The following is a 25,904-nucleotide window of genomic DNA, read 5'->3' on the forward strand; positions in this document are numbered from 1 at the left end:
ACCCCAAAGGGTCTGCGGCACCCTTCACAGCTCTGCAACATGGACGGGCTCTTTGTAGTGAGATACCAAGTTCAAGAGCGAGTACCTGTGCAGGCTTTGTCCTGTCCCTGTGGAACAGGAGAGCAATGCACAGAAAACACAGCCACCTCTGCTCAAACACCGCCATCGCAAGCAATCCCACCGCAAGGAAATGTCCTCTGTGTGGAATTAATCCGAGGAGTATTATAAAATCAGATCGGCCTTAAGTAAGCTGTCCCCAAGTTTCCTTCTGAGGCCCAGTGGCAGACCCCGGGCCGTTCCCCTGGGGAGGACGCACAGGGAGGGGAAGGGATGCAATTTGGGGACAGCGCAGAAAAGGGCGTTTGTGTAAATGTGATGATGCCTTCTGCCATTTTTCTTAACACTTTTTTTTTCAAATGTGAGAGGTAAATTACTCAAGTTTAATTACAAAGCCGTCTTTGAAGGCTATATCCCATGGCAAATTAAGGAATTTACAATCTGAAAAGACTAAAAATCTCCTGAACTCCATTTTTTTTCCCCAGGGAAACAGATTTTTTCACAGATTCATTTCACCTGCTCTCCACCTCCTGCCTTGCTGCAGACCCCCACCCCCTCTCCACGTTGCGTCTGCCACCCAGGCCTGTCAATACCTCCCGCTGGCTGTCTCTCCAATCCACTCTCTTTGCAGAATTCATTCTATTCTTACTGCAATTCAGCCTGTGGTTTCTGCCTCAAATATTTCAAGAGCTGCCAGAGTGATCGGCCTCCACTCTGCCCTGCTCCTCACCCCAAGGATGCTGCCTAGGAGCCACGGGCTGCCTTTCAAACCCCTGGATCTGACCTGACGACCTTGAGTCACAGCTTCAATCCTGTGAGGAGTCCGCTGTCCTCCAACTCACGTTCAAACTCCCTAACTGGCCTGAAAGGCCCTGCCTGCCTGGTGGAGGACGCGGCTCGGCTCCTCCACGTCTGTGGCACACAACTTTTAGTGCCTTCCTGAAGAGGCTTCAAAGCGAAAAAGTACATTTCCCAGACTCATTCCCCCAGAGGGATTTAGATCCAATCTGATGCATCCCTTTGAGACTGCAGTGCTGAACAGGGCTAGGGCACTGGGTGCAGAATGGAGCCAGGAGTGTGGGGGCCCTGGCTCTGAGCAAAGGCTGCAGCCGCGGCCTCTTGGTTCAGCCTCTGGACCGGGCCCTGGGGCCGACGCTGCCCTGGTGAGGCATCCTAGCCACACAGGCTCCTCCGGGACCTTCCCACCATTGCACTGGCACCCACTTCCCTGCAGAAAATCCCTTCTGCTTCAAACAGCCAGAGTGACCTCTCTGTCAACCACTGAGCCTAACTGACCCGTTCACTGCTCTGTCCCCAGCACTCACTGGAAATGCGCAGACAACAGATACCACCTGCTCCGCACCTGGGCACAAGCCCAGTGCCCAGCAGACTACTGAACACACAGACGGAACTGAACACAGAAAACTGATGGGAATAAGAACAGAAAAGCTTTTCTAGAACCCTTGATTCTTCAATCAGTCACAGGGATGAAATGTGATAAAAATCAAAGAAACTACATTTATCTGCACAAGTCCACTCTGGTCCTCAAAAAACAAACACATCTGCAGAAGACAATCACCACTTTCTCAGGTGCACAAGAAAAGCTGACCTGGAGAGCCGAAACTGGAACACTGTGAGAGGGGTGTCCTGCCAGCAGCCTGGGCCCAGTCCCCAGAGGCCAGCAAGTGACCTCTCAGGGTGCAGTATTTACCTCCACTGAGAAGACGCCTGTCTCCCAGTTGGGCACTTTGAGAAAATAAATATGAACTTATGTGTGAACGCACTTTGAAAATTCAGCACTTCGCAAATGACCAAATTTTTCCCCCAAACTTCTTAATGTTAGCCATTTCCTTTTCAAGGGGCTGAATCTTCGAGAGGAAGTCACACACAGACACAAATGCCGCTGCAGCCGAAGGGAGCAGCCCCCAGCCCGGGTCCCAGACTGCCAAGAGCCCATGACACGACCCCTCTCAGCTCTCCTCCCTGTCACTACCTGACAACCAGGGACACGCCACCACCCAGTCATTTCCAACAGGAAACCCTCTGTAACACGCTATTTCCGTGCCTCACACCGTCAAATAACGCTGGACATCGTCTCCTCATGCCCCGAGTTACTGACCAAGAGGGGAGAAACCTGGAAGCTCACTGAAGTCACCTCAATGTGGGCGCAGGTCACACAGGTGAGGGACTAAGGCAAGGTGAACAGCCACCTGTCCTCCCTCCACCTTCCTGGCGGCCTCTGTGAGCTCTTCTATTCTGGATACAAAACAGTTAACATGTCATTAGCATCCCCTCTTCCTCCACTCAGCAGTCTTTCATTTTTAGGTCAGCTGCTTCCCTCCAGGAATGATACAGCAACTGCATTTCCATTACACATGAAATGTTACTCAAATGATTTTCTTTGTACCCCTGCCCTATTAATGTATTTTAACAATACATGAAAAGGCTAAATTTCAACATCAGATAAATGGCTGCAAAAAAAAACACAAAAAACCCCAGCCTAGCAAGAATGTCACAAACAAAAATACAGAAATTGAAGCTATTTCAGACTTGTGGCAAGCAGAAACGAACACAATAGCAGGAAGCTGGACATTCCCTGGATGAAGCGCTGTGACGTAACTCGGGATCTTCCCGACTCCTTCTCCACGCACATCAGATACCAGGCAGTTTTTCCATCGCACACACCTAGGGCCTCTGTGTGGCTATGGAGCAGGCACTGACCAGGAGGATACCCAAGGCCTTGGTAAGTCGCAGACCCAACACGACTGATCAGCCTTTTGACAACAAAATAAAAGAACGGACCGCCCCACTCTGTGCTGCCCTTAGAAGACAAAGCAGACTTTTACAAGTGAATCTCTGTGAGCTTTTGCCAAGAACTAACTAAAGCCTGAGGGTCTGTTTCTACTTAGGCCCCTTAAAAGTTTATTTTACACACACACACACATATATAAACCTAAAAAGAAAACAGTATTTCACTGGTGGCTGGGTAAAGATTATTTATAACCATACAAATTTGGTGGTTCAAAATGCAACCTCAGGTTTGTTGACACTGGCCCAAAGGTAGAGTCTAACTCCCTCCCCTTCCATCTGGGCTGGCCTCAGTGACTCCCTTCTAACTGACGCAGAGGAAGTGACCCCGCTGGCCACAATAAAAGGTGCCGGAGGTTGTATCAAAAATATTCATACCCACCCAGAACCTGGAAATGAACCCATGAAAAATGTATTTAGAAATAGGGTCTATGCAGCTGTAATTAAGTTAAAATGAGGTCATGAGGGTGGATCCAAATCAAGAGGACAGAACAGAAGAGGCAAAGACACAGGCACGTAGAGCAAACATGGCCCAGTGAGAACAGAGGCAGAGCTGGAGGGATGCGCGGGCAGGTCAGTACTGCCCCAGGCTGCCGGCCAGCTCCAGCAGCCACAACCAGCGAGGAAGGATCCTGCCACGGAGCCTTCTGGGTTCTGTCGACACCTTTTGTTTTGGGTTTTTTTTTAATATATTTTATTGATTATGCTATTACAGTTGTCCCACTTTTTCACCCCATTATCCCCCTCCACCCTGTACCCCTCTCCCACCAGCATTCCCCTAGTTCATATTCATGGGTTGTACATATCAGTTCTTTGGCTTCTCCATTTCCTATACTATTCTTAACCTCCCCCTGTGTATTTTCTACCTACCACTTATGCTTCTTATTCCCTGTACCTTTTCCCCCATTCTCGCCACTCCCATTCCCCACAGATAACCTCCATGTGATCTCCATTTCTGTGGTTCTGTTCCTGTTCTAGTTGTTTGCTTAGTTTGTTTTTGTTTTGTTTTTTAGGTTCAGTTGTTGATAGTTGTGAGTTTGTCGTCATTTCACTGTTCACATTTTTGATCATCTTCTTTTTCTTAGATAAGTCCCTTTAACATTTCATATAATAAGGGCTTGGTGATGATGAACTCCTTTAACTTGACCTTAGCTGGGAAGCACTTTATCTGCCCTTCCATTCTAAATGACGGCTTTGCTGGATAGAGTAATCTTGCATGTAGGTCCTTGCCTTTCATTACTTTGAATACTTCTTTCCAGCTCCTTCTTGCCCACAAGATTTCCTTTGAGAAATCAGCTGAGAGTCTTAAGGGAACTTCTTTGTAGATAACTGTCTCCTTTTCTCTGCTGCTTCTAAGATTCTCTCCTTATCTTTAATCTTGGGTAATATAATTATGATGTGCCTTGGTGTGTGCTTCCTTGGGTCCAACTTTTTTGGGACTCTCTGAACCTCCTGGATTTCCTAGAAGTCTATTTCCTTTGCCAGATTGGGGAAGTTCTCCTCCATTGTGTTTTCAAATAAGTTTTCAATTTCTTGGTCTTCCTCTTCTCCTTCTGGCAGCCCTATGATTTGGATGTTGGAATGTTTAAAGTTGTCCTGGAGGTTCCTAAGCCTCTCCTCATTTTTCTGAATTCTTGTTTCTCTAGTTCTGGTTGAATGTTTATTCCTTTCTTCTGTTACAAATCATTGATTTGAGTCCCAGTTTCCTTCCTGTCACTGTTGGTTCCCTGTATATTTTCATCTCACTTTGCATAGACTTCACTTTTTCCTGTGTTTTGCAACCACAATCAACCATTTCTGTGAGCATCCTGATTACCAGTGTTTTGAACTCCGCATCTACAGGTTGGCTATCTCTTTATCACTTAGTGCTATTTTCTGAGCTTTGATCTGTTCTTTCATATGGGCCATGTTTTTCTGTGTGTCAGTGTGCCTGTTATGTAGTAAGGGGTGGAGCCTTAGGCATTCACCAGGGTGGGGCAACCCACATCACTGCATTGTGGCACCATATGTGGGGGAGGGGTGCGAGAGGGAACAATGCTATTTCTTCAGCTCTCTGCTGGCTTTCAGTCACTTCCCCCGCTTCCCACAAGCAAATTGGGCCCTTCTGGTGCTGATTCCCAGGTGGGTGAGTTTGTGTACATTCTAGGACCCTGTGGGTCTCTCCAGCGAACTCTCTGTGAGGCTGGGAGTTTCTCCCACCACTCCAACTCCCACAGGTTTTTTTTAGTCAGAGGTTTTGAGGCTTTATTTCCCTCTGCTGGAACCCTGGGTTTCATAGTCTGTCTCACTCCCCAGCTGTTCCTCCTAGTTTATTCACACACTGATGTGGGACTGCCCGCTCTGCCAACTGCCACCTCCCCGGCCCTGGCCCTCCAGCGTGGCCTTGCTGTGAGTCCTCTCCATCCCAGCTGCCCATCTCCACCCCTCCTACAGGTCTGGATGAATGTTTCTTCTTTAACTCCTTGGTTGTCAAACTTCCATACAGTTTGATTTTCTGGCAGTTCTGGTTATTTTTTATTTTTAAATTGTTGTTGTCCTCCTTTCTTTCAGTTGTGCAAGGAGGCACAGTGTGTCTACCTACGCCTCCATGTTGGCCAGTAGTCTCCTGTCTTCCAACACCTTGGATTTGGGATTTCTAAGTCTTCAGACCATGAAAGAATAAATTTTAGTTGTTTTAATACACCCAGTTTATGGTAATTTGTTCCAGCAGTCTTGGGAAACTCTTACAAAGGTGACAGCTTCCTCCTGGCTCGTCCCCTCCCTCTGTCTGTCAGGGTGCTCAGCCTGGGAGCCTGGCCCCCACGCTTCAAGGAAGCCAAGAAGCCACACGTAGGTGCTTCAGCTCCAGCTCCACTGAGGTCTCCGGTCACTGATCACCAGACACATGCGGAAGGACACCTTCAGGCAATTCTGCCCCAGCCTTCGAGGTTCACAGGCAGTGACATGGTATGGAAGACACACGTGTTGTGCCCACTGAACCCTCCCACAGAGAAGACACATGAGCAAAATAAATATTGTCTGTCCTGGTTTTAGATCCCTATGTTTTCGGGTAATTTGTTATGCAGCAATAGATAACTGAAATAACACGTGTATGTGTAGCCTGTTCACCTGAATCAAATGAAGAACTTCCTATCCAAAACCTAGTCACCTACACCAGTGAGCTATCAAGGTAATCAACTAAAGTTCCTCTCAACAAACATTTATGAAGAATTCTCTTATCTCGAACTATACCCCTGATTTTCTACCTTTGAAGTAGTTGCCTCAACACCCCTAAAGCAACACTGCATCAATAAGCCAAAAGTTTCTGTGTCTTTTTAAATGATGTGCCAAGCCTAGATGTGGTCAAATACGTTCATCATTTAAAGAACCCCTTTTACATCCTACGATTTTCATGGCACACCTACCTGCATCACAATGATCTGAGAACTTCAAAAATACAATGCCCGTACCCATGTATAATCTTTTTTTTAAAACAATGATGCATTCTCATTTTAGAATGCAGACATTTTATTTTTAATTTTTATTTTTTTTAATATATATATTTTTTAAAGATTTTATTTATTTATTTTTAGAGAGGGAAGGGAGGGAGATAGAGAGAGAGAGAGAAACATCAATGTGCAGTTGCTGGGAGTCATGGCCTGCAACCCAGGCATGTACCCTGGCTGGGAATCGAACCTGGGACACTTTGGTTCCCAGCCCGCACTCAATCCACTGAGCTACGCCAGCCAGGGCAACAACCTTTAAAATAAAACAATCCCATATTCTCAGACGCCCGCTGCCCAGAGGATCTGACCCAGTGTGTTTTAAGTCTGTGGTTTTGTATGAGCAAGCTCCCGTGTGACTGCTCTGAAACAACTTCCATAACAAATTAGTTCCAACCCCAACACCGGGGATAAACAGCAAGTCAGCCTGATGACCTGAATGACAGCTGCACCGCTGCACACTAGCACATGGCGGAGGCTCTTACTGGAATGACAGCCGCACCACCACATACTAGCACACAATGGAAGCTCTCGCTGCAATGACAGCCTCACCGCCGCACACTAGCACGCGGCGGAGGTTCTCACCAGAATGACAGCCGCACACTAGCATGCGGCGGAGGCTTTCCCTGGAATGACAGCCGCACCACCACACACTAGCACACAATGGAAGCTCTCGCTGCAATGACAGCCGCATTGCTGCACACTAGCACGCGGCGGAGGCTCTGGCAGGGAGCATGGCCACCGACCAGATAGCAAACTTAACTGATTGGCCTGAAGTCACACGACCGACCAAGGAAGGTAAGGCCTGGACACACGTCTGCCTGGCCGCAGCCCCGTCTGTGCCTTTCACCACCACCCAGAGCCAACATTAAAATCCTCCTGGAACTAAGAAACTTACACCCACCCCTAAAATGAAAGGAACTTTACATCACATATCTTAAAAGTTAAAAACTCTACATGTAAAGGGGACTTACATTCTTTTTCAATGGCTCTTTGTCTTCCAAATGTGTATTTTACCTCCTTTGCTGGAACTCTTTGATTGGCAACATGTGCCAGAAGATGTTCATTTGACTACAAGAGCCTCCCTCCGCTTGGGTCCCCAAGCAGTTCCGGACTTGGGGATGAGGTAGGAGGGCTCCGACCACCCATTATGCCCCCCTGTTAAAAAAACAAACAAACCAAAAAAACCCACAAAAAACCAGGGAGGGGTGAGGGGGAAAGTCAGAAAATTGTACTTGAACAACAATAAAAAATGTTAAAAAATTTTCTTAAACCCATAAAAGTGAAGCATTGAGAACAGAGGTCAAATAGTCACCTGATTTCTGGCTAAAATTAGTTTTCCCTCTTGTTACATTCTACATGGGAAGATGTTTTTAGGAAACAGTTAGTCAGTCATGTTTTAAAGAATTCCAAGTTTGGCTCTTATCTCCACAACAGACTGCACTCAAATGAACCAGCATTTCTATCTTAGGACTTGCCTGTGGTGATGACGCCTCACTGACTACATTACTGGAATTCTCTAGAACAAATGGTTCTGCAGGGCACGTCCTCTGAGGATTCTGCCCACATGATACGGGAAGCCCAGGTATTTATGTTTCATAGGGGACTGCAGCCCCACCAGCTCGGACCCAGGTCAAGACGGAATGCCCATGAGCAGAAACTGCCCTGCAACAACCTCTTTCCCCGTCTCTACCTAAAATGTGCAACCACACTTTCATGCAACACACAAACAGAACCAGAAGTTTGGAGTAGGAAAGAGATTAGTCTAGAATTTTGGATTTCATGGTTCTAGTAAAATTTCAGGAGCATTTGGCAGACTGACGGAGTTAAAAAAAAAAAGACACTTTAAAGTAACAACCAAGCACCACACAGGAGAAACAGACACACACCCACACTATCTTCTATCACTACTATTTCAAAAAGAAAAAAACTAAAAACAAAAATGTAGAATGGCCAGAGGCTTCAAGTAAAACACAATTCCTTCTAAGGAAAAGAGAATTAAGTTTTCGGGTAATGACATACACACGGGCTGGAGAGGCAGAGAGATGCAGTAAACCGCCTTGTTCTTCCTCACCTGCCGCAGACTGGAAAAACTGCTCTGACTGGTCCCAGGGGGCTTCTTCAGCCACGCACTGAAGCGGCAATGAAGCAGCACGAGGAGCCCTACCTCTCATCCAGCTTGGGGGCCCATCTCAGCCCAGGCCCCATGGGGCGAACCTGCTGGCTTCCGCTGGGTCCCCTTCCCCAGCCCAATGTCCCCCAGCTCCTGTCACACTCTTCCTTCCTAACCAGGCAGAGGACCAAGGTGCCAGAGACATTCTCTTGTACGTCCTACAAATCCAAGATGGAATTTCTGTCAACTCCACACCTTGAGAATAAACTCTACTTCCTCCCAAAAGTGTGTTTTAGAGGGGTTCCATCTGTGTGCACCTGTGCGAATTGTCTAGGTCCTATTCTATTCTGTTAAAGAGGATTTCACAAACAGGCACAAATAGTGTCACCACACAGGAGAAAAGTAAAGAGAAGTCAGGAAGTACTTGACTGTAATAGCATTAAAATTGGAACAATTTCCCAGGGGAAAAATATATATATTTGTGAATATGGGAAAGTACTCTGCAAATGAAAAAAAATAGTATTCCTCATATTTTTATACCAGTTAGGTAAGAAAAGTCCGAGGCCCTACCTAGAAGTGGCTCATTTTCTGCTGAAGTGCTAGTGACGAGTCATACTAAAATGAAGTCCACCTTCAAGATAATGGATCTCAGGATACGGCTTCTTTCCAATAAACCAAGTATTTCAGAGACAGGGGTGCATGCATTAGTAAGAGCCAAATCCTTCTAGGTAATAAATAGTCATGAATTTGATGCACTTTAGAAAAGAAGACATTAGTACTTGCACCATTATACAAATTCATAAACAAGAAAGTATAGTCAACCATCCCTAAGAAAAACAGAAAACACCAAGACATATAAAGCTTAGATATGTTAATTAGCAGGAAGCCCCTTTTTAATCTGTGTAGGATCTGATTTTTATTTAAACTTAAAATCCAGCATTCTTGAGTCCCCTACTCTCTGTTAGTTCTTATTTAGAGGTCTGCAACTCTTCCAATGCAGGAGACGTAATGAGGGCACAAATGTTATTCTTCTTTGAGATGTAAACATCCAGCACAGGCCTAGCAGACAGCTGGGACTTAACAGGTTTGTAGGCAGTAAGAAAAAAAGCCAACAGGAAAATAAATCTGATGCTAAGATAGTTCTTTTGCATTTCTCTCATTTATCACCATTGCAAAGGCTTTTACGAGAAGCCCACCCAAGGACTAATGGCCAGATGGGATGAGATACTCAAAGCTTCATCAAGAGGCTAACTCCACACATTTACATAAATATACACAGAGCCACTTATCCCCCCCGTCGAGAAGAACTGGACAGTGTGTAAACCAGTATTTTGGGACGGACGGCAGAAGAAAACAAAGCAGGCCTTGCCTTTTCATCCTGGTGCAGCTTGTTGACGCTCTCCATCTGAAAGTTGTGGCTGGACTGGATCTTGTCGAGCTGCTCCCGCTGCTTCTCCAGCTCGCCCTGGAACTCGTTCTTCTTCAGCTCCACGGCGCCCCTCTCGGCGGCCGCCCTGCGGACCCTGCCTTCCAGCTCCATGATCTGCGTCTACAAGGACACCACAGCATGAGGGCAAATATCAAGCCCTCCCTGCAGACCAGGCCATCTGAGCAAAGACAACACAGGGCACAAAGCCAGCAGCAAGCCTCACACACAGTGTGTCCCCAGGGCTCAGTCTTTAGAGTCAACTGTGTAGAAGCTACAACAGGTTTTTCTAGAGAAACAGTCTGGAAGCAGCAAATATGTCTACACGACATGTCTCCATGGAAACACCCCCACACCAGGAGTTTGTGAGGTTTAAATAATAAAATAAGTACATAAAATGCCTCATGCAGTGTCGCAGGTTCGATTCCCAGTCAGGGTACATGCCTGGGTTGCAGGCCATGACTCCCAGCAACCGCACATTGATGTTTCTCTCTCTCTCTTTCTACCTCCCTTCCCTCTCTAAAAATAAATAAATAAAATCTTTTAAAAAAATGCCCCATGCTTTACCTGGTATGAGCTGGTGCTCAAATATTTCGTTCTTTTCCCCACTGACAGAGCACTTAACCACTCCTTACCAGACAAAAGTTTTAAGAACAGACTCAGTTCTCCAGCTGTGGACACCAGGCCCGCGTGTGCAAAGACACTGGGCTCCAGGGGAAGCTCAGACAAAGGCGCTGCACCACCAGTGGGTGAGCAAAGCATGAGAGGAGGACGGAGTGCACCGGCGTGCTGACATTCCAGAGCTCAAGAGCTCCAAAGTCAGACCGACTGGGTAGGAATCCCAGCTTGCCCAGCACTTTACCTCTCTGTGCCTCAGTCTGCCTGCCTATGAAATGGGGAAAATAAAGTCCCAACCTTGTAGAGCTGTGTACAAATGATGATGATATGTATAATGTACTGTAAAGAAAAAAACTACTCTAAAAAACAAAAGAAGAAAACACTATTCTGATGCTTGTTAAAACAGTATGGAAAGCTTTCTTCGAGACTGCCACAACAGGGGTCATGACTGCAGCAGGAGGGAGAGAAACCGTGCTCAACTCTAAGTACAGCAAAGATGGCAAAGCATTCCAGCCACAGAGCACCTGCAGGTGGAGAGCATTCAAAGAAAACATCCAGGGTAAGGGGACTCTTGCTAAAGGCACACAGAAGGCTTAAAGAGTGAGGGATGAGGAGCTTGATCAGAGATGGGGATATTTAGCAGGATTCTCTGCTAAGGCTGGGCTGGGCAGGCCACGGACAGGAAGGGGTGGGGGACAACATGGAGTCCTACTTGTAAAGGGGGCCCGAGGAGCCCGATTAGAGTTTGGTCACAAAGCGTGTCTGTCATTGCTAAGCACTGCCTGACCCACGACAGGCAACAGGAGATGGGAAAGCTAAAGTATTACTATCACTAAGCAGTGATGATACAGAATGGCACCTTTAACAACTCATTCTCACACCTGTTCTGCAACCTCCTTTCCATCAGCAGTGTCTGGTACCTAGGACGACGGGAGCACGTGAATGGGTGTGGTCGGTGCCCTTCACCAAGTGGTCTTCCCAGCACCAGCCCAAATGGCTCAACTCAAAGTTCTTAACTCACAGGAAAAGCAGAGAGGGATGTCCTGGCAGCACGCCTAAGAGGTCCCAAGGGGGCCCTCTCCCACCCAGGAGCAGAGCTGGAGTGGAGAGTGGGGCCCAGGCCGGCTGCGGGCACACGCAGAGCCCCAGACTCGCGTTGCAGGGAGCACACACCACTGAGCGCGAGGCCTCAGGGGGCGACAAATACTAGCCCCTTGGACCCCATCCGCTCAGCAGGGTTAGATACTCCACAGGGATGTCCAGCTTTTTGGCATCTCTGGGCCACACTGGAAGAACAGCTGTCTTAGGCAACACTTTAAATATATAAACACTATATAAAAACTGATGAGCAAAAAAAAAAAGGTTTTAAGTAAATTTACAATTTTGTGTTGGGCCGCATTCACAGTCATCCTGGGCTGCATGTGGCCGGCGGCCGGCGGCCTGCAGGTTGGACACCCCTGCTAGGACACCCCTGCTACAACACTCATACAAACAAAACAAACAGGCAAAACACCTGGAGGTCCACGCTCCGGGAGCTCGCAATCCAGTAGTTGAAGCCCAAGACAATGTTACAGGCCACCAGGGCAGCCAGCACGAAGGGCGGTGACTTCATGGTCCGACGCCCGTTTCCCAGTCCCATCATCTCAAAGGCCAGGCTGAGAATCTGCCAAATAAATACAAATATACAAGCTTCAGTAAGAGCATCCCATGCCCAAAGCAGGCCACGTCCATTGTCCCAACCAACAGGAAGGCGTCCTCAAAGCGAGACTGGCGTCTCCTCCTTGAAACGTGAAGCTGCTGAGAGAGAACAGGTAAGCAGCCCCCACAGTGGGCAGTGGGGCTGGCCCCCCAGGGCAGGCTCACAGACCTCGGGCATGTAACAATTTCTCTTTCGTGTCCGTTTCCTCATCTGTAACATGGAGACAGAATTACTAAGGGTGCCCAGCTTAAGAAAGCATTTCTTGAGCAAAGCAGGAAAGCACTCCCTCCCCCCCCCACACACACACACCCGGAGTGGGAATTCGTTCTGTGTAAGTCAGGGACAGACAGGGCCTACAGGCAGAAATGAGGCTGTCACCCTGGCTCACTCGTTTTTCCCCCTTCAGGGCCCTGACCTGTGCAACCACAGCACGCTGAGCCACACGGCACAGTTATGCAGACTTTGGGAGCTGCAGAGAAACCCAAGCTTCTTTAAAGAAACACAAATACAGCTCTCAAAGAAAGGAGCCATCCATTTGGTTCACAGGCTTCAATCAATGCCAGGTCTGGCTGCATCCCAGCACTGGTCACCAAGGACAAAGAAAACTGACTTTGCCAACAGGCTTTTGCTGAGCAGGATAAGACAAGACTTTATCAGAGGGAGGGCAATAATCGCTTTGATGCCCAGTGGGGCCAGCAATGGAGGAGGAGGATGGTGGGGTGAAAAGAGAACGGGGTGGAAAGGGAGGAAAGACCACCAGGGACACAGCTTTTCAGGAAAGTTTTTGTGAGAACACAGAAAAGCTGGCAGGGCCCACTCACCCTGTGGGAGAAGTCCTCTTTCTTAGCACAGGCACACCCTGTTTTATTGCTCTTCAGTGTATTGAGGTTTGTAGGTGTTGCGTTTTTAACAAATGGAGAGCAAGGCCCTCCACCAGCAAAAAGATGGTGACTCACTTTCCTGGAAGACGTGCTTTACTGCAGTGGCCTGAAGTGGAACCGCAGCGTCTCTGAGGCATGCCTGCCCCAAGACGGGGGCCGCTCCTCCCCTCCGATTATAAACGGACTTAAGGCAGGGCCCCGGTACTGGTGTTTTTTAATCTCCCCGGGTTATTCTAATGTGCAGCCAGTTTTCTCGATGTTTCTGGACACGTTTACAAGGACGCAAGACCACTGGCACTGTTCTGTACGTGTCATGAATCACTTAGTAATGCATCTTGTCTCCCTTTTCCTGGCAGCACGTTACAGTTGGCTCCGTTCTGTTTGAAGGGCTGACTCGGGCACCACTGTGTACCAGGATGCACTTAGCCAGCTCCTACGGAGGGCCACGGGGGTATTCTAGGCTTATTCCCAACAATGCATCACAAACACTCTTCTGCATCCACATCTGTGTTTGCAACATCTTATCCAGGTGTACAATTGCCTCATCCCCAATTCAGAAATCCAGAATGCTCTCAAAACATAAAGGAATTTTTAATCACACAGCCAGTAACAAAAGCTGACCTGAAATCAGATCAAAGTCTGCCCAGAACTCACCTGAAGCTACTAATGATAGTTTTGATCTTTCTCCCTTCGTGTGAATATTCACATATTTTGCTGCAGGAAGATTACTGTCTGACTGTGAGGTGCTGCTACAGAGCCTCCTGGGGTTGTCGCATAATATATAACAAGTGCATTGTATTACCTTCTGAATTCTGAAAACATTCTGAACTCCAAGCACATCTGGCCTCCAGGGGTCCTGGAAAGGAGGGTAAACCAGCAAGGGGCTTACTGTGCATGAGGCACTGACCAAGTGCTTCCCATACGGGGGCTCACTGATGCCTCCAGCAGTGCCAGGGGGCATTCCCTCCCCATACTGCAGAGGCTGGAACACCACAGACAGCTGGGGATACATTTCAGTACATGGAATTGCTGGGCCAAAACATATATGCGTTTAACACGGACAGCTCTCATCACCTCCAAAATATTTAGCAAATTACAAAAGGAAAACAAAACCTTTACAGTGGAGAACCCCAGCAGACACGGCCTGAGTCGGCCATGTGGTCAAGATTAGCATCAGCAGTAACCAGACACGTCAACGTCACCAACCACCTGACAGGAGGCCCCAGGAGAAAACTTCTGAGGAACTCAAATCGAGGGCCGTCAAACAAAACATCTCACTAACACTCTTCGAAACCTGTCAAGGTCATGAAAACTAAGGAAAAGACTAAGGAACTGTCACAGGCTTAACAACCACACGGACACGACGACTCAATGCGAGACGGCGTCCTAGACAGGATCCTGGAACAGGAAAAGACCACTGGGGGGGAAACTGGTGAAATCAAGTAAGTTATGTGCTTTGGTTAGTAAGAGAGTGCCAGGGTTAATTTCTTTAATTTTTAAAAAAGATTTTATTTATTTATTTTCAGAGAGAGGAGAAAGGAAGGTGAAAGAGAGGGAGAGAAACATCCATCAGTTGCTTCTCACACACCCCCAACTGAGGACCTGGCCCTGGCCCACAACCCACACATGTGCCCCGACTGGGAATCGAACCAGCAACCCTTTGGTTCTCGGAGCCGGCACTCAAGCCACTGAGCCACACCAGCCAGGGCTAATTTCTTGAATTTTGATAAATGTAAGGGGAAGGTGGGAGGAGGATATATGGGAACCACCTGTACTGTTTTTGCAACTCTTTCACAAATTAAATTTCTAATGAAGTTTTGATAGATCTTACCATGTTGGCTTCCAAATCATTTCCAATAATTAACCCTTCCATCAGCTGCATGAGAATTATTTGTTTTCTTACACAATAACACATGAACTTTTAAATGCCTGGTCATTTCATTAGTAGTGATATTTAAAAATACATTTCTTCAGTTATAGGCATAAATGAAGATCTTTTCATTCATTGGCCATTTGTATGTTTATTTTGGTGACAGCCATTTTCATAGCCTCTGCCCATTTGAAACTGGAGTGTTCATCTTATTGATTTGTAAGAGCTCCTTGTATATTAAAGATAAATTAATATTTGCTCTTTCATGAAATAATTTTTTCTCAATTTTTCATTTATTTTGTTGACTTTCTCTGAAATTTTCTGCCCATAGTTTTTGGTGGTGCTTTTAAAACAACCTAATATACTATGGCTGGTGTGGTTCATTGGTTTGAGTGCCAGCCTGCAGACCAAAAGGTTGCCGGTTCAATTCTCAGTCAGTGCACATGCCTGAGTTTCAGGCCAGGTCCCCCACAGGGGCATGCAGGAGGCAACCAACTGATGTTTCTCCTGCACAACAATGTTTCTGTCCCTCCTTTCCCCTTTCTCTAAAAAATAAATAAATAAAACAACCTAATCTTGTCAATCTTTTGTCGCTTCTGGATTTTGTTTAGAATTAGAAAGACATTTCCTATTCTCTCTGAGTTTCAAAATACATTTATTTACACATATCTCCTCTCAATATAGTTATGGTTCCATAACTATATTTAAATCTTTCATCCACTTAGCATTCCTTTTTAATGTAAGAAGTAAGAAATACAAAGAAAAAGGCTTTCTCTTCCTCTCTCTTTTGGTAATGGCTAGCTAGTTCTTTCAGTACTCTTTATCAAACAACCTATTTTTATCTAGTTACTCCTGGAAAGGCTATTTTTATCTAGTTCTGCCTGGAAAGGCTATCTTGTTCACACACCTAACCCCCTAACAATAATTTTAGATGAGATCCTTCAATGATCTTTTGTTGTCCCAGCATATATGTTCGTGGATAGGTGTACTTTGAAGTCTGAAAACAGAATATGAAGTCAGTTCAGTCAGTTCTCATGTCAAGGGAAGTGTACAGATGACTGTTTAATACTCTCCTCCCTTTAGCCAGTCAATAAAAAATTTATTGAGCAACCATGAGTCAGGAGCTGTGCGAGCACCAGGCAGCTCAGGGCAGTGTTAGGAGAACAAATACTGAGACCCAGTGGCCAGTGTCAGATCCTGGTTCCACCTCTTCGGAGTCACAGGACCCACCTGTGCCTCACTGCCCTCCGCCTAGGGTTACTGTGAGGTTCAAGTGAGCTATGATACAAGAAGTGCTTAGAACCACATCTGGCACATGGTAATCACTCAGCAAATGTTGACTATTACCATTATTAGAGGTGGAAAGATGCATAACAAATTATTTCCAGATCTAGGCTTTTCGTATTTTATAAGGAAAAGGTGATGAATGTTTTCTTCCCACGACCGTTCTACTGAATAGAAAGCAGCCGTCTGCATTCCTCCCACTGACGCTTCTGTACTCGCAGCAGTAACTGCACCACCTGCCGTTGACTCACAGATGCCGCGGCACACACAAGTCCAGCCTCGGAAGCCCCTTGCTGTGCCCCAGTGCGCTGCTGGCCAGGAGGGTGTGCAGCTGCCCAGAGGGCTCGGTTAGGAGAGTCCTGGACTCCCAATGGACACAGGGCTGCCCCGGTAAGAAGGTCACCACGAGGAAGGAAGGGCCAACACTCGCCCTTCAGCCCTGCAAAGTGCCCGCCCCTGCCTTGCAGGACTGCAGAAACCACTAGTGCTGAATCTAAAGGGGCAGCTACAGGTGAGGAAGGACAAAGACTGAAGAAGACTGCGTGCGGTCATTCAGAGCCAGAGTTCACCGCTGTCAAAACTATCAACGTTCTCCTTCCCCCCCCTTAAATGTAATGTATGTGCACAGAGAGGGTGGTGTACGTGAAGAGGAGATATACTGCATCAGAAATATTACCATTCATTGTAATTTAGGCTTCAGACTATGTTTGGTCTCGTATTTGATTACAGGCATCTGATCGTACTAAAAAAATGATTAACCTAAACCAACTACACTGAAACCCCAGGCTTCCCTGCAGTGAAAGTAGTGTTTCTGCATTAAAAGTCTCCTGGTAAATTGGAAAAGTCACAAAACACTGCAGATTCTTTCTCTCTGGCTTAATTTTTAAAATTTGACCTTCTGGTTAAAATTATTGTTGGCTTATAAGACAAAAACTTTTTATAAGAAAACACAGACCTCTAATTATTTTTTTAAAAGAGAAAAGGCATATGAAAATGGGCGACCCGACAAGTGCATCAGTCCCTTGACCCTCCTAGTTACATACTTTTTCTTTTTGTTTCCTTATGTTCACATGGGGTTTAACGTTCGAGCAATCAAACCAGATTAGCTTGTTTGGCCCGCCTCACTGCTGCGGGACAGGGCAGGGGCTCCGAGGCTCTGGGCAGTCGGGGAGCTGCACCTTCATTCCTTCTCAGGAAGTGGCCTCGCCTGGATATCGGACTGAGTGGCTGCCAGCGAGCCCGAGGAGCAGAGCAGGAAGTTCAGAAGTTAGGGCAGGAGCAAGCAGGAGCAAACGAACCTGGGAACACTCCAGCTCAGCACTGGGGGCTATGAGGGACTCCGTCACTGACATTTTCTTGAGGGTTTAAAAACACTGAAACATCGAGCATGTCCCATCAGCAAACCAAGGCCCACGGGCCACAGTTGGCCTGTTGTGTAAATCCAGTTTTACTAAACACAGCCATGCTCATCCTGTAAGTGTTGCCCGCAGCTGCTTTCCGGCTGCCAGGCAGAGTCAAACAGCTGAGACAGAGGTCTCACAGGGTTACGATGGGGATGGGATCGGATGAAATTTTTATCTGGCCCTGTAGAGAAGGTTTGTCAACTCCTGCTCCAAACCGTGAGGGTTTAAATCACCAAGTCCATTTGTTCTCCTTAAATTGCTTTCCAAACTCGCTAGGATGTACACGGAACCTCCTCCTCTCACTTCCCCAATCCACAATTATTATAAACATCACATTTCCCCCAACTCTGGAAGCTGCTGGTTTCTAAACAAAAGATGTCAACCGCATGGTGACTACAGTTAATGATAACACTGTAATGCCTGTTTGAAAGTGGCGCAGAGAGATCTTAAAAGTTCTCATCCCAAGAAAAACTTTTATGACTGTATATGGGGACAGGCGTTAACTGTGATCATTTATCGTGATCATTTCACACTATACACGTACACATACACAACTGCCGAATCATTACATGGGAAACTACTGTTAGATGTCAACTGTACCTCAACAAAATTTTTTTTAAACTATAAAAATTAACGTGCATATTTAGTGTGATGAAGTAAAACTACTAAAAAAGCAGACAGATGAGCAGGCAATACTCATGAGAGGAACCAAGCTCTATCCTGTTTTTTCCGGCACTTGGAATTTACTGAAGAAAGGCCACCTCCCACACGCATACCAAGACTACACCTGGGCAGGAGCCTGCCAGCCACCCGTTTCTGCACACGGCCCCTGAGCTTAGATTTTTTCTTTAGCCTCGCCCAAGGCCAAGCTCCCTGATTCTGGAGAGAAGGTAAGGGAGGAAGAAAACAAGAGAAACATCAACCGGTTGTCTCTCATATGCCCCACCTGGGGACTGAACCCAAACCCCAGGCATGTGCCCTGACGGGGAATCGAAACCGCGGCCCTTCAGTTTACAGAATGATGCTCTGACTAACTAAGCCACCCTGGCCAGCCAGGGCAGAGTTTAGGTTTTAAATGGTTGGAAAAAAAATCAAAAGAATAATACTTGATGATACATGAAAAGTACACGAAATTAAAATTTGTGTCCGTGAATAAAGTCTTATTAGAACACAACCATGCCCATTCACGTATTTATTGTCTGTGGCTGCCGGGCCACAAGACTTGAGTAACTGTGACCCTGCCCGTACGGTCTGCAGAACCTACAGCGTATCACCTGGCCCTTTACAGAAAAGGGCTGCCAATCTCTGCTGTAGCTCCATGGTTCTCAAAGTGTGATCCCTGGACCAACAGCATCAGCATCACCTAGGGATGTCAGACATGCACGTTTTCTAGCCCAGACCAGACCTACCAAGTCACAGACTTGGGAAGGGGCTCCCCACCTGTGTTTAAAAGTGCTCTGGGTAACTCCGATGCAAGGCAAGCCTGAGAACCACTGTCCTTTCTAGGGTACCCTGGAAAGTCTGGCAGTGACTTTTGTTCTGGCTGCGCTCCTTTATTTTCCAGAAGCAGAAAGGGATGTCAGAGAGGTGTTTAATCTTTGGAGAAACATTTGTATTCCCCTACTGTTTAAGGGTTGAGTTTGGTATGTTATGCCCCCCTCCACACACACCCAGCTCTTTTTCAGCCTTTGGTTTTATTCTTCTATTGTCTCCCACCTCCCATCTGGGCCACAAACATTTTTCCCAAAACTTATCTACTACTGTCCGCCCCAGAGAAATTAGGTTTCTATTGTTTCTCTGTGAAGTAAAGAGTAACCTAAAATGGACTCCATTTGAAGTAACTTCTCAGCCTGAGGTTCTTTTCTCCCTTTGGGCATCTCAAAGTCACTGTATGTGTGTGCATAAAGGTATGTAATATTTAATCACAATGGACTGTCACCAAGTCCAGGGCAACACAGCTTATACAGGACCCTCTCCCTCAAGGACACAGAAAAAAATGTGGAGGCGCTAGCAGTGTCACTCAGTTGGTTAGAGTTCCAGTACACCAAGGTCGTGGTTTCAATGTCTGGTCAGGGCATATTACAAGAATCAACCAAGGAATGCATAAATAAGTGGACAATAAATCAATGGTTTTTTTTCCTCCTTCTCCCTCTCTCTCCCTTCCTCCCTCTCTAAAAATAAATACTACCTGGATGGTGTGACCCAGTGGATCAAGCACTGGCCTGTGAACCAAAGGGTTGCTGGTTTGATTCCCAGTCAGGGCACATGCCTGGGTTGTAGGCCAGGTCTCCAGCTGGGGGGCACATGAGAGGCAACCACACATTGATGTTTCCCTCCCTCTCTTCCTCCCTCCCTTCCCCCTCTCTAAAAATAAATAAATAAAAATAAATACTTAAAAAATGGGGAAAGATAAGGAAGAATCCATCGGATAAACAAGGTGTGATGGGCTAGACTCTCCAGTTCTGACAGCACTGAAATCAGAGAACTGTAGTCAATTTTTTTCTAAATCACTTATCAGTTCATAATTTTATCTGCTCTAAGAACATGCCAAGGCAATACTTTCAGACACTGATAACAGCCAGTGGGTCATTTTTAAGTTCCAGCCCAGCTGAGCCTAAAAAGACGGCGGCCCTGTCGGCTCCCAGGTAGAGCAGAAGAACCGCTCGGTTGAGTGCAGGCAGCCCACAGACCCCTGAGCCGCAAAAACACGATGGTTTTAAGTTTACAGGAGATTTGCTATGGAGCAATGGGTAGTCAAAATACAAACTGTCAAGTGAAAAAAGTTCCCAAAGTATCAATTATCACATGATCCCATTTTTGCTGAAAAAAATTTAGAAGCACTCTCAATAAATGAACATACAGTGCATGTCTGTAAGGGAGGGTACGTACAAGCTATGGCGGCATAGAATGTACAGAGGAGAGGAAGAAAAGCACTCGTTCTTACTTTATGCAATCTTTTTCTTCTCAATACGCATATTTTTAATATGAAAGCCGAACAGGAACCATAAAAAATTAAGATGTAAGGAAGATATACATTGGTAATATTAGCAAGTTCTAGAGCTGTATTTCCAGCATCCCCAGGTTAAATCAAGGTATGTTACAGCCGCCCCTAAAACAAAACTATCGTATCACAGGCATATTCACGAAGTGGAGGACAAAAGGGAGCTCATTTAAACAGATTCCAAAGCTCTCTTCTGCGCTGGAACCCACCACTAGGGACCCCAAGTGACAAAAAAAGATCTCTGTCCTCAAGGGACCCAAGGAAGACCCAGGCCCCCACCTAGACTTGGGCAGGTGGACAAGAGGAGAGGGCGTGCAGTGTGAGGACCCATTTCCAACCGGGCACCCTGCCCGGCAGTTGTGCACCCTCTCCCAGCCCCTGCAACGGTCCTACTGCAAAGGGACAACCGTGGCGTCTGTGTCCTCGGGCTGGGGTGAGAGTTAAATTCAAACATTTACTTGCCACCAAGTACTTACTTAACGGAAAGGGACTATTGTGGTATTATGTGACCTTTTTTAGTCTCAATGTACTCATTTTTATAAAAGGGGAGAGATTAATTGTACCTGCCTTCATGGGGTTCTTCTGATGATCAAGTGAAAGAATTATCTGAGGCTAAAATAAGAAACCAGCTGTCTACAGCGGAGTTCATGCATCCCACCTGGTGCAGGAGCCGCTCCTCAGAGCTGGGGATGGGCATCTCAGAAGTTACATTTATTTTTATCCAGAAGGAAGGATAGCAACTGTTTTAGTGATACGACTATCACATAAAATAACTTAAATATGTATTATGTATATACTAATTATGCTAAGTATTGTACAGTATGTTATATTATACTAAGTTTATTCCATTACCGTAAAATACTAACTGTGCTAATAAAAGTAGAGGCTGCCTCTGCGTTCTCCCTGAGTCTTTCTGTCCAAGGTCACGCGTCCTCACCCCTCAGAGGCACCTGAGGCGCTCCTTCACCTTCGGGACTTGCACAGGGAGGCGGGCTGACACACGACTACACATTATGGATGTGAAGCAGGACAGGAAGCTTTCAGAGTGCTATAAAAAGCGCAAATTTAGTTATACTGATAAACGCAAGCACAGGTGAGCGCAAGCCCAGTGTGGAAGGTGCATGGTTCTACCAGAGTCAGCTCTGCATGAACCACACCAAAGAAAAAACTTCGCTTTGGCCCTGACAGTGCTCTGGCCTTGACAGTGCGGCGCTGTCGGGAAAAGGGAAAGGTCACCAGTGTGCTTCCCAGTCAGGGTCCGTGCTGGGGCTGCAGATTTGGTTCCTTGGGGGGTCTGTTAGCGAGGTAACTGAGAGATGTGTCTCTCCCTCGTTCTCCCTCCCTTCCCCTCTCTAAAAATAAACAAAATCTAAAATAAATAAATAAATAAATAACACTATGATCTGATACAGAGAACAGACTGACAGCTGTCAGGGGGAGAAGGGTTGAGGGGCTGGGTGAAAAAGGTGAAGGAATTAAGGGGAAAAAAAAAAACTCCTCACAAAGAATAGCATGGTGATTACCAGAGGGAAAGGGGAGTGGATGGAGACAGAGAGGGTCAAGGGGGGAGGGGGATAAACAGTGAAGGAAGGACACTGGATTTGGGGTGGTGAACACACCATACGCCTGAAACCTCTATATTTTTATCAACCAATGTCACCCCAAATTAAATTCAATTAAAAAAACACAAAATATGATCTGACCAGAAACAGAACAAAGATACTCAAAATTCAGGGAGTATTTGAAATAGGGTTTTACTTCCAGTTATTAACAATCCAACTCTAAATGTAAACTGGGCCTTGAGATACAAGCTAATAGTAGCACATGGGGAGATCTAAAAAGGTATTTCATTGAGATATAACTGACAGAGAACAGTGTATAAGTTTTAGGTGTTTAAATTTATTTTACTAATGAGAATGATTAAAAAAATCTGGAAACCACAGTAAACTACAAAATATGTCATTGAAATCACATTACATAGTATTTTTACATATGTTCTTCCTGTCAGACACTAATTAATCTTCAAAAATCTTAACTGTGGGAAAGTATTATCAAAACAGCCCTAAAAGGTTTGAAAGCAAAATAAGATCAAAGTGTAAAAATCTGAAAATCTGAGAAGGCATGCTTTTTTCCCCCGGCCCCTGAAAGTGTAGAGAAATTTGTGTGTGAAGCAAAGTAGACTCTGGGAATCTAGGAAACACTTCTTCCAGCCAAGTCTCTCTTCTGTTGAGGCCTCATCAGTAACCTGAAAGTCCACCAAAGAAAACAACCACAATCAAAGAACTTTTTGGGGGGGGTGGGGGAGGGTGGAGACAAATGAAATACCATTCACACTTTCCTAATGGGAGAGCAAAAGCATATCAAGACCATTCTTTCTACTTCTGCAAATGTTTTTCAAAAATTTAACAAAGTTTTCCTTTGGAGGGGCAGGAGGGACTGTTTACCAAAAAGCAGCATTTTTTTTTCTTACCCCAATTATTGATATTATTTAGTAATGTCACTGAAAAAGCAAATTTATTGTTAGGTCACTGAAAAAGAAATTTGTCTCTTCCTAAAGCAACTTATTTTCTAAAGATAAACATAACAATAATACAGTTGAATTAAAGCCCAGGGCACAGGGACTCTCATCCCTCATCCCAGTCTCCCTCCCTCCCTCCTTCCTGGCCCCTACAGGCAGTTTTATAAGGTGGGGAGGGTGCAGGGACAGCCTTTGGGGACCATGTTGCCTTCCAGCTCCCTTTCACTGAGTGCCTGTCAAGGAGCCTTACTGCCCTGCTCCCCACAGCCTGCTTGGTGACACCCTTCCAGCTCCTCCCTGCAGTAGCAGCTTCCCCAGGCTCTGCCCTGCTACCCAGTGTGCTTCAACGCAGAACCCCAGTCTGCACACTCACAGGGTTGTCAGGTTCAGCCGAGCCCTCCCGGCTGAGGGAAGTGGTCAACCACCCTCCCTGCTCTTTCTGCCTCACCCCTGAAAACACATGTAAACCCAAAATCTTTGCATCCCCCATCAGTACCTGGACCAGCAGCTAGAAAGCAGATGGCATCCTTAGCTCCTGGTGGTACTGTCACTGCAATCTGACCCCTCCTTCACCCTCAGCACCCCTTCCTCTCATCCTTGGTCTTTCATTTTTTTTAGCAAAACTGATGAAACAAACGTGATCACCTCGCCATAGGAGAACAAAATAACATCTTGAAGAGCTAACCTTTTCCTTTAAACATCTTAAAAATTCAATGTCTTTTTAACCACTGACACTTTAAAAACTGAGTTCTAGCCTAAGATGAATGTTAGCAAGTTACTGGTTTGTATTTACAAATAAAGTTATTCTCCCCAATAGCATGAGCTTAGTTTTATCTTTTATGACACGAGAAGGACCTAGACTGCCCTAGGGGACCACAAGGACCTCCGAGATTACACTGCTCCCCAGGTCTCATGCTCCAAGTAATTCTGAAACACTAAAACTGCCTAAATTTGAGTCAATCTGATGGCCATAAGCCAAACAGAGTCACTCCGGAGCTGTTAAATATTTCATCAGGCTGTTGGACATCTTAATAACCCATGCCTAGAAATGTCCCTCAACGTTTATGTAATTTCAGGCTGTAGGCCCTTGGAGACCCCAACCAGACAAAGAAAATCTCAAAAAACGGTGAAAGCCACACAAGTTTGTTAAAGCAAATTTAAAAATGGGACATCTGAAAATGTCTAGCATCATTATGGAACTCCGAACAATAATGACTCTGAAATTCTCCTAAAAAATATTGATCAAAACAGGTATTTTTCCCACTTTGTTTTACCAAAAAAAAAACAAAAACCCAACATTAAAACTATTAAACACGTTGTGAAATATAAAGAGTATAAGAACCCAGGAAACTATTTTTACGGCACAGCGAAAGTTTTGTAGATCCTTCTTCACACAGCCAGTGGTGGAAAATACAGGAGGGGACCTGGAGCATCCCTAAAACGGGCTCCACCTGGGCTGCAGCAGTGCAGTCCCAGGACCCAGCGTCCAGCTCCCAGTCACCTGCCAGGACTCGACCGCTGCCAACGTGTGCACCCGCCGCGGGCCGAGCTAGCCGAAGGCTGGGAGGTAGAGGGAAGACAAGGAGGTGAGGTGAACGTTGCTGCCAGCCCTCTTTCCCTGCCCTGGTGCCCATCATGCCCACAGAACTGGCACCAGGGCGACTTTGGGGACGCACGCTTTTGACTTTAGATGCCAATACTGGTAACCAAGCTAAGAACAAAAAGAAAGGCCCCGCATCGTCCCAGACTAGCCTCCGCAGGGACAGGGAGGAATCCTCGCACGGCCCCTCGGAGCCAGGGGATAGAGCCCAGGGGGTCCGGGAGACCCCGAAGCGAAGGCTCCAGCGCAGGAAGGGGCAGAGCTGGGGCAGAGCAGGCTCCAGGAAAAGGCTGCAGCCGGGTCGTGAGCCGGGCGGTGTCTCCCTGGACCCGCACGGAGTCCCTGTGGGCGAACCCTAGGCTCAGGAAGGACGAAGAGAGTGAAGGCAGCCAGGGGACAGGGCGGCGACCAGGAGCGCCGGGGAACGCACCCCATTCACTCACCTCCTGCCACAGCTCCGGTGGCTGCTTGGCGCTGCAAGCCTGGTTCCCAGGCCACGAGGCCGCTTTCCCGCTGCCACCGGCCTTGCACTCCGGTCCTCTCGGCGTAGCGCGCCCAGCGCCGCCTCGTCTCCGTCCTCCGCAGCGGCGAGTCCCCGCCCCCTGGCAGCGCCCGCGGCGCGGGGAGGAGGCGCTGCGAGGCAAGGCGGGTGCGGCCGGGGTCGCGTCGCTAGCTACGCCAGCCCCAAGGTGCTTTCGTCCAACCCACCGCCCCTAGGCGGGAGCGGGAAAATCAACGCTGCACTCCCTCTTTGCTGCCTGGTAGCCTCCCCTTCTCAGCCAAGGCCACCGGCGTTCCTTGAGGACTCAACTCCATAGCAGAAGTCGAGCGGTCCGGACGCTTCTTAAGGAAGCATATAGGTGGGACACAGCGGCGGAGCTAAGGGATCTGGAGAGACAATTCCCCCACACCTCTTGGCCACCAAGGAATTTTCCAGAAACCAGAGCCAACCATGCCCAGCGCCATACACCTTGCCACATTCAAGCCTCCTTCAGGGGTCCAGGCCCAAACTGGCTAGAGTAGAGGAACCAGTGAAAAACAGATATGGGGAGTGGTGGATGGGGGGGCGACTATGCTCACAATTTTTTTTTAATTCCACATCCCTTCCCAGTTGGCCATAATCTCCATCCCAACCCCACCCCCC

The 25,904-nt window shown here is 46.9% G+C and overlaps 1 protein-coding gene across 1 annotated transcript in view; it reads right to left on the minus strand.

Annotated features, from left to right (window-relative positions):
- The window catches only part of GOLM1 (golgi membrane protein 1), a 53,051-nt gene extending 27,700 nt beyond the window's left edge, over positions 1–25,351 (minus strand). Inside the window, exons 1-3 of the mRNA XM_028508079.2 lie at positions 25,204–25,351; positions 12,018–12,167; positions 9,830–10,009 (exon numbers count right to left, since the gene is read on the minus strand). Of these exons, the coding sequence (XP_028363880.1) occupies positions 9,830–10,009; positions 12,018–12,146 (309 nt within the window). The 5' untranslated portion in view covers positions 12,147–12,167; positions 25,204–25,351. The remainder of the gene's footprint in view (positions 1–9,829; positions 10,010–12,017; positions 12,168–25,203) is intronic.
- Positions 25,352–25,904: the final 553 nt, after the last annotated feature.

Source organism: Phyllostomus discolor, chromosome 3 (assembly GCF_004126475.2).
Source record: "Phyllostomus discolor isolate MPI-MPIP mPhyDis1 chromosome 3, mPhyDis1.pri.v3, whole genome shotgun sequence".
NCBI classification, from domain to species: domain Eukaryota; kingdom Metazoa; phylum Chordata; class Mammalia; order Chiroptera; family Phyllostomidae; genus Phyllostomus; species Phyllostomus discolor.